An 11,372-nucleotide genomic window follows, 5' to 3' on the forward strand; every position below is an offset into this window, starting at 1 on the left:
TGTTTCTACTAGTATGTTCTTATTATGAGGATGTAAGCTAGCTATATACAGAGGTATGTAGTAAACATAGAACATATCTTAGAACAAATCTGGAAACTCACCTCGCCAGAGAATACAGGCTAGTAATTTTTATAGACATTTTAAATTTTGATATAATTTCAAACTTAAAAGTTGCAAGACTAGCCTGGTGCAGTGGCTCACACCTGTAATCCCAGCACTTTGGGAGGCTGAGGCAGGCGTATCACGAGGTCAGGAGTTTGAGACCAGCCTGACCAACATGGTAAAATCCCGTCTCTACTAAAAATACAAAAATTAGCTGGGCAAGGTGGCTCACCTATAATCCCAACTACTCAGGAGGCTGAGGCAGGAGAATCGCTTGAACCCGGAAGGCAGGGGTTGCAGTGAGCTGAGATCGCGCCACTGCACTCCAGCTTGGGTGACTGAGCGAGACTCCGTCTCAAAAAAAAAAAAAAATGTTGCAAGACTAGTACAAAGAATTCCTATATGCCCTTTACTGCAGTCATTGGGCTCTTTTCCTAAGAATAAGGACATTCTCTTATGTAACCATAGTACAACTATCAAAATCAATAAATTAATATTGATACGCTGTTATCTGATCTGTAGTCCATATTTCAGTTTCCTCAGTTGTCTCAATAATGTGCTTTACAGCTATTTTCCCCTGTCCAGAATCAGACTTTGTTGGTTTATTTTTCTTTTCTTTCTTTTTTTTTTTTTTTTGAGATGAAGTCTCACTCTGTGGCCCAGGCTGGAGTGCAGTGGTGTGATCTTGGCTCACTGCAACCTCCACCCACCAAGTTCCAGCGATTCTCCTGCCTCAGCCTCCCGAGTAGCTGGGATTACAGGCATGCACCACCACGCCCAGCTAACTTTTTATTATTAGTAGAGACGGGGTTTCACCATGTTGGCCAGGCTGGTCTCGATCTCCTGACCTCAGGTGATCCACCCACCTCAGCCTCCGAAAGTGCTGGGATTATAGGCTTGAGCCACCACACCTGGCCATTTACCTTTATTCTTATAATCATTTCCCTACTGCTTAGATTTCCTCATCAGATCTTTAATTCATTATATTGAAAGCCTTTCTTTTTTACCTTGAGGCACTAGAGGCATCTCTTAATTACCTATTAACAGTCAACCCTTAAAAATTAGCTCTAGTTGTTTAACATATATTCACAGTTATTTAGCATGAGCAAACAGTTCAACATTGGTGGAGGAGAGCTGTTGTGTATAACTAAGAGTATTTCTTCTTTTATTTTCCCGAAGACCATCAGTTTTTTAAGTCAAATTAAGTCAAAGGTCAGTTTACTAAGAAACTAAATAGTCATCTGTTTGTCAAAACAGACCTTTTTCTTATTTCCGGAAAGGTGATGTGGAGGATCATCACATCATTGTATCTTAATTTTGTTACAGGTAAAGGTAGTGGTATTTGATAAGACTGGAACCATTACTCATGGAACCCCAGTAGTGAATCAAGTAAAGGTTCTAACGGAAAGTAACAGAATATCACACCATAAAATCTTGGCCATTGTGGGAACTGCTGAAAGTAACAGTGAACACCCTCTAGGAGCAGCCATAACCAAATACTGCAAACAGGTACATTTTTTTCCTCTTGTTTATTAGTGTAGCCATCTCCTGTAGGAATTCCCCAAATCAAATCCAGACTGGTGTTTGACTGTGATTTGCATACATAGTTGCTATGAGGCTAAAAAGACTTGTATTTTCTCATTTAATTGTATGTAACTCATTTCTTCATACAGACAAGTATACAGATGAAAACAAATGAACTATAATCCTACCACACAGATAACTCCTATTGACATAAAAAATTAAAATAGAAGTTATACATATTTGTGGTAGGACAATTCAGATAGTTCAGAGAATTACATAATGAAAATTGTAAACCTCATTCCCTGCCCCCTTCCATAATTCTTCTCTCCAAAGTTTAACAACTGTTAACCTATTAACAGTCTTTTAAAGTGACAGCTTTATTGAGATATAATTCATATACTATAAAGTTCACCTTTTTAAAGTGTACAATTCAATAATTGTAGTATAGTCATAAAGGTGTGCATCTGTTAACCGTTTTTAATGCATATAGCCACATATATGTATTTATCATATTTTAAACTTTATACAGAAAGGTAATACAATGATCAATCTTTGTTACCTTGCTTTTTTATTTTATTACGTGAATTTTCCTGTCAGGAAATGCAGATCTGCCTCATTGTTTTTAATGGCTATATTATACTCTATAGTGTGAGTGTTTTTTTTTTTGACTTTTAGAGTATATACTCAACATCCTTATCAGTTTTTGCAAGTCTGTCTCTACATTAAATGCCTATCAATGCAATTGCTAAGTCAAATGATGCATGCAGTTAAATTTTGATGAATGCTACCAATACCCATATGATGAATATTACCAATACACATGAGGGGTTATATCAATTTATACCTGCACCAAAAGTTATGAGTGCTCATTTCCCCACATTCTTACCAACACTTTATTTTTATTTTCTCAATTTAATAGGTGAAAAAATATTTACTTGATGGTTTGCTTTGCACTTCCTTAATTATGAATAAGGTTGATCATCTTTTTATATATGTATTGACCATTTGAATTTCTTTTCCTCTAACCTGTTTGTATCCATGACCTATTTTTCCATAGAGTTGTTTGTCTTTTTCTTATTCATTTGCATGAGTTCTTTATGAATTGTCTCACATTAATTTTACACTTAAAATGTGGCAGTTTCTACCATTGGTGTTGCCATTTATTTATTTGTTCTTTCCCTTTTACCTATTACCTATTACTGACCTGGCTTCCTTACACCCAAATCAAACAGCAGAGAGGATGAAGCTATAAAAAGCTAGGAAACAATGAGGGTCCCCAGAACTTTTTGACTTGCTAAAGACATAGACTAGAGAGCAGATGGAGAACCTCTGGTAACTAAAGGCCCTATACTTTGTTACCCTTTGCCCTGTACTGAATAGAAAACCTGACTTGACTATAGAATTAAAAATTTAATTCGTAATTATCTACTGGAAAGAGCAGAGAATACTGATAAGCTTTCCATGTTTTCTATAAATTTTAGAGAGTGGGATTAAAACAAATATTTTTTTTTGAGACAGAGTCTCGCTCTGTCACCCAGGCTGGAGTGCAATAGCGCAATCTCAGCTCACTGCAACTTCTGCCTCCTGGGTTCAAGTGATTCTCCCACCTCAGCCTCCTTAGTAGCTGAGATTACAGGTGTGCACCACCACACCTGGCTGAATTTTTTTGTACTTTTGGTAGAGACAGGGTTTCACCATTTTGGCCAGCCTGGTCCCAAACTCTTGACCTCAGGTAATCTGCCCACCTCGGCTTCCCAGCCGGCTTCTTCAGCTGGGATTACAGGCATGAGCCACTGTGCCTGATCAAAACAAAGATTTTGAGGCTCTTCTGTAACTTTGAATGTTGTGTTTGATGCTCTATTCCTTTGTCCTTATCAAAATCTACTGTCAAGTAGGCAATAAGTGACAATTTTATTACAAACATTTAGAATTAACTAGGGGTTTTTATCTTGCTAATGAATGACCTTGCATTATCAGAACAGTAGAGGAAATCCTTTTGTTTCTGTTTGTTAGGAGCTGGACACTGAAACCTTGGGTACCTGCATAGATTTCCAGGTTGTGCCAGGCTGTGGTATTAGCTGTAAAGTCACCAATATTGAAGGCTTGCTACATAAGAATAACTGGAATATAGAGGACAATAATATTAAAAATGCATCCCTGGTTCAAATTGATGCCAGTAATGAACAGTCACCAACTTCGTCTTCCATGATTATTGATGCCCAGATCTCAAGTAAGCTAATTTTCTTTGTAGTACCAATTATGGGGCAGTTATGAACAGATGGCTAACTTTATAACCCTGAACTGTTATAGAAGAAACAAAAATTGGCATCATTTCATTTCCTCAAGTCAATACCCTATGCCTTCTGATCATTTAAATTAGTCAAGAATATTTCCCAACTGTGGTCATTGGCACCACCATAGGGTGATGAGGTCTAGCCTTAGCTGATCATCCATGATCATTCTTTTCTCACTACAACTACTCCAAACCTTTTCTATCTTTCACAAGATCCTGTGACCCTCTCCTTTGTCCCCTCTGCAAATTATCTTATTTTTTATATAGAAAATTATGGTTCTTGGGCATGTGTTCTTACATATTTTTGCCCAGAATCATTCCTTTTTCCAGGGAAAGCAGTATCCTTCATCTTGCCTAATGAATCCCTCCATCTAGATCCCACCCTCTCTTGATTCATCAGGGACCTCCCTCTTTCTGTTAGGTCCCCTTGCTTCTTTATTTTTCATCTCTTTCTGTTTTAGCTTCTTTTCCTAAACATATAAACATTTCTTCCATCAAAATCACTATATTCCCATCTAGATTTTGTCCTTTCCCATCTATATTCCCATATAAATTCTGTCTTTTTCTTTTATATCCAAGTTCTAGAAAGGGTAATCTAGGTTTGTTGAATTCACTTACTCCACAGTCATGCCTCAGTTCATTGCAGTCTGGCTTCTCCCCCATCCATACTACTGAATCCATTCTTTCTAAGTTAACTGATGACCACTGACCTCAGTGCTCTCTCCAGTGGTCACTTTTCAGTCCTCATCCTGCAAGACCTCATTAAGATATTTGACAATGTTGACCCTCCCTTCCTTCCTAAAGGATGATTCCGTGACCCTGCTTTGTCTAGATTCTCCTCTCACCTCCCTGGCTGTTCCTTTTTTTTTTTTTTTTTTTTTTTTTTTTTTTTTTTTTTTTTTTTTTTGAGAAGGAGTCTTGCTCTGTCAACCAGGCTGGAGTGCAGTGGTGCGATCTCAGCTCATGCAACCTCCGCCTCCTAGGTTCAAGCAATTCTCCTGCCTCAGCCCCCAGGAAGCTGGGATTACAGGTGTGCGCAGCCATGCCTGGCTAATTTTTTGTATTTTTAGTAGAGATGGGGTTTCACCATGTTAGCCAGGCTGGTGTCAAACTCCTGACCTCAAGTGATCCACCCACCTCAGCCTCTCAAAGTGCTGAGATTACAGGTATGAGCCACCGCACCCCTGGCTGTTCCTTTTAATTGTCCTTTGGTTCCTCATTTCTCTTGCTTTCAAATGTTGTATGTCTTCAGGGTTTTGTTCTTTGTCTTTTTCTCATTTTATAATACATACTCTCTCTGTACAATCTTATTCATGCTCACCACTTATTCTACCACCCACAGACTTCCACTACCACTCCGAAATCCATATCTTTAGCCAAGTCCTGTTTCCTTGGCTCCATGCCGATCTATCCATCTGCCCCCAAAACATGATCTAGCAACCTAAGTGTTCCAACACCTCCCTCCCGATTTGTGTCTGAGTGATTTTGCTAACATGCAAATCTAGTCGTGTCACTTTCTGACCAATACCTTTTATTACAGTGATTTATAAGCTGTTTTTGAGCCATAGACCTTTGGAGGAATATGATGAAAGCTATGAGCCCACCCCTCAGAAAATTTTTGTTTCAAGAGATGCACATGTATCCTGAAACGCATCCACGGGTCTCTGTTAAGGATCCCAGCTTTAATGGGTCTCTCTCTCCTACGGGACAAAGTCCAGTCTCTCTGGACTTTGTTTAAGTTCTGTTCCCCATGATATGTCTCCTGCCTCCCTGCATCACTCATCTTGTCTTTTTCCACTACCACATATGTACTCCATATTCCATCCCTACCTACTTGCAGTTCTTCCTTACGGTGTGTCATTTCCTGCTTATTAGATCATTTCATTTACCATTTTCTCTATGTAATGTTCTTGTTCACAAATGGCATCTACCTCGTGAACTTACACTTGTCTTTCAAGACCCAGCTTATATCTCTCTCTTCAGTGACACCCTCATTGACTGACATATATTGACAGAGGTATTTACCCTTCTTCCTGAATCATAACTGTACTTAATCTCTGTTATTGTACTAGGGCAGTGTATGATAATTATTTATTTACCTGCTTGTTTCTACTAGTCTGTGACTTCTTTATTATTTGTCTATGAACTTCTAGTATCAAGCACACTGACAAATAGGAAATCCATTTGACAGGTTTTATTGAGCACGTACTGTGTGTCATGCACTGTTCAAGGCACTAAAGAATCGGCAGTAAACAAGATAAACGAAGTTCTTATTTCATGGAGCTTACATTCTTGGTGGAAGAACACAAGAGAGTGAGCAAATAAATAAGAAAATACAATAAGTCCAATGGAGATAGTGCTATGGAGGAAAATTAAGTGGGGCAAGGGGCATAGGGGTGCTGGGAGTAGTGGGTTCTGTTTCATATAGGGTGATCAGGGTAGGCCTCACTGAGAAGGTAGTGTTTGAACGAAGATCTGAGGGGATGAGAGAAAAAGCTATGTGGATTTCTGTGGCAAAAGCATTCTAGGCAGGAGAAATAGTAAGTACCAAAGCCTTTAGTCGGGAGTGTGCTTGACTTGTTTGAGGAATGGCAAGGAGAACAGTGTGGCAAGCGCAGAGTAAATGGATGGGCAAGGGGTATGAGACAAGGTCAGAGAGGTGGTTTGGGACTAGATATGTAAGGACAAAACCAATCTGACAGTTTTGAGTAGAGGAGGGACAAAATCTGACTTAACATTTTAAAAATAAACCAGGCGTGGTGACTCACGCCTGTAATCCCAGCACTTTGGGAGGCTGAGGCGGGTGGATCACTTCAGGTCAGGAGTTCGAGACCAGCCTGGCCAACATGGTGAAACCCTGCGTCTACTAAAAATACAAAAATTAGTCGAGCATGGTAGCAGGCACCTGTAATCCCAGCTACTCGGGAGGCTCAGGCAGGAGAGAATCTTGTGGGCATGGGGGGCAAGGGCAGAAGCAGGGAGATGAGTTGGTGGACGTTGTCATAATCGAGGTGAAACATAATGGTAGCTTGGACCAGTATAGTAGAGGTTGTAAGAAATGATAGAATTCTAGATGTGTCTTAAAAGGAGAGTCACAGATTTTTCTCATGGGTTGGATATATATGGCGTATGAGAGAAACAGGAGTCAAGAATTATGCCAAGGTTTGTGGCCTAAGCAGTTAGGATGGAGTTATCATTTAAATAAGATGGAGGATCCCACAGGAGGGACAGTATTGGGAAAAAGATCAGGAGTTCAGTTTTGTACATGTTAAGTTTGAGTACCTATTAGAGATATCCCAAGTGGAGATATCATATAAATGGAAATATCAAGTAAGCAGTTGGCTACATAAGTTTGGAGTTCCAGGAAACAGACTAAATCAGAGAGATAGATTTGGGAGTTCTCTGCTTATAGATCTGTGGTGTCTAGGAAAATAGCCACTAATTACTTGTGACTCTTTAAATTAGTTAATTTGCATTTAATTTAATTTAAAATTCATCTTTCAGTCATACTAGCCACATTTCAGTGCTCAATAGCCACATCTGTGTGTTAGTGGCTATTGTATTAAACATAGCAGATATAGAACATTTCTAATATCACATAAAGCTCTCTTGGACTACAGGGGTATAGATGGTATTTAAAACCATGAGACTGGATAAGAACCCCAAGGAATGAGAGTAGATAAAGGGAAAGAAAGAGTTAAGTACTGAATCCTGCAGCACTATAAATTAAGAAGTTAGAGAGATGAGGAGGGATGGGCAAAGAAGGCCAAGAAGTGGCCAATTAGGAGGTAGCCCCTAAGAATGTGATATCCTAGAAGCCAAATGAAGAAAGTATTTCCAGGAGGGAGTGAACAGCTATGTTAAATTCTGCTAATAGGACAAGTAAGATGAGGAATGAGAATTAACTATTAGGATTATTAAAGTAAAGGTCACTGGCTGTAATAATTCACTGGAGTATTAGAGTCAAAAGCATAAAGCTTTTGACCACCGCAATAAATGGGGTAGGTTCACAAGAGCATGGGAAGATATGAATTGGAGACAGCCAATAGAGATATTTTTGGGAAGTTTTGCTATGTACAGAAGCAGATAAATGTGGTGGCTAGAGAGGTGGGTGAGATCAAGAGAGGTTTTTTTTGTTTTGTTTTTTTTTTTTTTTTTTTTTTTTTTTTTAAGATAGGACAATGTACAGCAGAGAAAAGTTGTGCGGGAGTGGGCAGGGAGAATTGTTGGGTTGGAGAGATGTTCTAGAATAGGCAAAGGAGGGGGGTGTCTAGTGCACAAGTAGAAAGGTTGGCCTTAAATTAGGAGCAGAATCAGTTTATAATAACAGAAGGGAAGCTAGATACACAGACACAGGAGACACAGGTAGTTGAATGGATGCAGCAATGAGAGCTGTGGAAGTTCTTTTCTGATTGCTTCTATTTTCTTTCTGAAGTAGCAAGCAGAGTCATCATCTGGTATTAGGATGGGGCAGGAGAAGTTGGAGATTTGAAGGGAGATGAGAAGGTATGAAATAGCCATCTAGAAGAAATGGAGAATGAATGGACTAGGGAAATATAGTTCAGTTGCCAGATAGCACTAAGAGCCCACTTAAAGAAAATGAGATGTCAGCATGATTATACATGTTCATCTAGCCACATTCAGCTACTGATGCACAGTAAGTATTTTTAAATTTGATTGAATTTTTATGGAAGGTCAAAGAGAAAGCCTCACCAAGAAAGTAATATTTGAACTGGCTCTTGAAGAATGTGATAGAGTTTGCTGTCTGAAGAGGAGGGATAAGGATATTTCAGATGAAGGCAGCAATGTGTGCAAAGGCCCAGAAGCATGGACGAGCAGAGTATGTTCTTAGAAAATTTGAACATCACTGTTGGAGGCTATGTTCTAGGAACCATACAATGTAGTGACTGTGCAAGGTTAGACAGGAAGAACTTGCTTCATGGGGTTTTATATATATTAATTGAACTTACTAAATATTACTTCTGTGCCTACTTTCAGATGCTCTTAATGCTCAGCAGTATAAAGTCCTCATTGGTAACCGGGAGTGGATGATTAGAAATGGTCTTGTCATTAATAACGACGTAGATGATTTCATGACTGAACATGAGAGAAAAGGTCGGACTGCTGTATTAGTAGCAGTTGATGGTAAGGTTTTCCATAAGTATGCTGTAACTCAATGTTATGATTTGTTATTGTTTTATTTATTTATTTTTGAGAGACCTCTGAACTATGAGGGTTATTCAAAAGCATCTTGAATGCAAAATGAAAATGTCAACAACACATGATTATTACTGATTAATTTAAAATTCTCTCGCATTTGCCTGCCTTCGTTACTTTTTTCCCTAGCCTATGTTTTAAATGAAGGCTAATCAAGGATTTTTTAAAGCCTAAAAATAGCAACAGTAAAATAATAGCAAAGTAAAATAATATTCATAATCCCATCATCCTAACACAATGTCAGGTTTTTTTTGTTTGTTTCTTTGTTTTGTTTTTGTTCTTGTTTTTGTTTTTTTTTTGAGACGGAGTTTCACTCTTGTTGCCCAAGCTGGAGTGCAATGGTGTGATCTCGGCTCACTGCAACCTCCGCCTCCTGGGTTCAAGCGATTCTCCTGCCTCAGCCTCCCAAGTGGCTTGGATTACAGGTGCGTGCCACCATGCCCGGCTAATTGTATTTTTAGTGGAAATGGGGTTTCACCATGTTGGCCAGGCTGGTCTTGAACTCTTGACCTCAGGTGATCCACCTACCTCGGCCTCGCAAAGTGCTGGGATTACAGGCTTGAGCCACCATGCCCAGCCCACAATGTCAATTTTAATTTTGTATATTCCATTCCTAGTTTTCTTGAAATGTGTGTGTGTTTGCAGAATTACAGTATTAGTACATATACCATTTTTTACTGGATACATTTTATCATAAGTAAATTTTACCTCAATAAAGTTAAAATCACTTGTACACATACTATTATGCTTTATTTTACTTAATGCTTTCTAATGTTGCTATATCATTTTACTATAATACTCCATAATTTATCAATCTTACACACTATAATCATTCCCCTCTTGTTGGAAATTTAGGCTATTCTAATATTTCACTATTGTAAATGACACTACAATAAATATCTTTGAGGTTGTATGTGCTTTATTTTGTTATTTCTTAGGGTAAATTTCTAGTTGTGAGATTAATTCCACTCTACATTTATAATGTTTGCTAAGTATGAAGGCAGTATTTTACTATGGCCTTTTTAGGTCTGGGAAGAAGCAGAGAATACCATTTTACTTTTGTTTTGTAAATAGAATAAAATAATAAGATTTATGGTAATATTTTTCCCACTATAAAGTGCCCATTTTGTCTCTCTCTGCCCCCGCCCTTTACCTTAAAAAGAAAAAAAGTATTAGTCTTCAGTTTCATTTGCCTTTAAATTAGATAAAGTGTTTGAGGCTATTGGCAAATACCTTTCTGAGGAACAAAAAGGGTCTTCTAATATCCAGTAAGGTCTCTCTTTTTATTTTCCTATGATTACTTTATTAGTAACCCCTACCTCACTCTGAAATTTTTATAACCAAATATGGAGGCTTGTTACAGAGTTTGTAGTATAAAGTCTGTGTGGGCTCAGAGATATTTTAAGTTAAGCCATGCCCTGAACAACTTTACTTAAGAAAATTCATTTCATTCTGAAATTTCAAGTCAAAATGTTATTCTGCTTTCACTATATTCCAAGTTCTCTTATTTTGTGCTTCCCCTATATTAGATGAGCTGTGTGGCTTGATAGCCATTGCAGACACAGTGAAGCCTGAAGCAGAACTGGCTATCCATATTCTGAAATCTATGGGCTTAGAAGTAGTTCTGATGACTGGAGACAACAGTAAAACAGCTAGATCTATTGCTTCTCAGGTAATTGATAGGGGTATGTGATAACTTCTAATTATTGATATACATTTTGTGTCTTGCCTTCAAATGCTAAGAAATTTACATTACCTACTATTTTCATTATCACTGAGTAGTCCTATCTGGTTCTTTCAAGAAAATTTACCATGCTTTGCTGGAAAGACTTTGGGCTTTGTGTGTTGCTGTTATAAGTAAAAAGGTATTTGCTTAGTTCATGGGATGCTTGCATGACACTGTACACCAGTTTCTGTTGATGCATCCTTTGAAATGTTGCTCATATGCTTTACCAGTGCTGCCAGCCTAAGCTGGGCTCTCCTGATCTCATGCCTGAAACACGGCAATAGCTCCACACACATCCCTCTCTAGTCCATCCTAAATACCACCACCAATGGAACTATTTTCCTAATGCACCACTTTGACATACCATTTTTCTGCTCCTGACTCCCACATCTGCCTTATCTCTAAAATTTTTCAATCTTTTTAACTTTGGAATGCCTTCTCCCCTCTTCTAATAAATAATGCAAGTAATCTTTTAATACATTCTTTTGTTTCTTTTTTTTTTTTTTTTGA

At 38.3% G+C, this 11,372-nt stretch overlaps 1 protein-coding gene across 1 annotated transcript in view; it reads left to right on the plus strand.

The window, feature by feature from the left end:
- ATP7A (ATPase copper transporting alpha) overlaps positions 1–11,372 on the plus strand; it is a 119,729-nt gene that overhangs the window by 102,068 nt on the left and 6,289 nt on the right. The window contains exons 16-19 of the mRNA XM_032756216.2: positions 1,429–1,611; positions 3,640–3,856; positions 8,918–9,064; positions 10,666–10,821. Coding sequence (XP_032612107.1) covers positions 1,429–1,611; positions 3,640–3,856; positions 8,918–9,064; positions 10,666–10,821 — 703 coding nt within the window. The remainder of the gene's footprint in view (positions 1–1,428; positions 1,612–3,639; positions 3,857–8,917; positions 9,065–10,665; positions 10,822–11,372) is intronic.

This window comes from Hylobates moloch, unplaced genomic scaffold, assembly GCF_009828535.3.
Source record: "Hylobates moloch isolate HMO894 unplaced genomic scaffold, HMol_V3 SCAFFOLD_7, whole genome shotgun sequence".
Lineage (NCBI taxonomy): Eukaryota > Metazoa > Chordata > Mammalia > Primates > Hylobatidae > Hylobates > Hylobates moloch.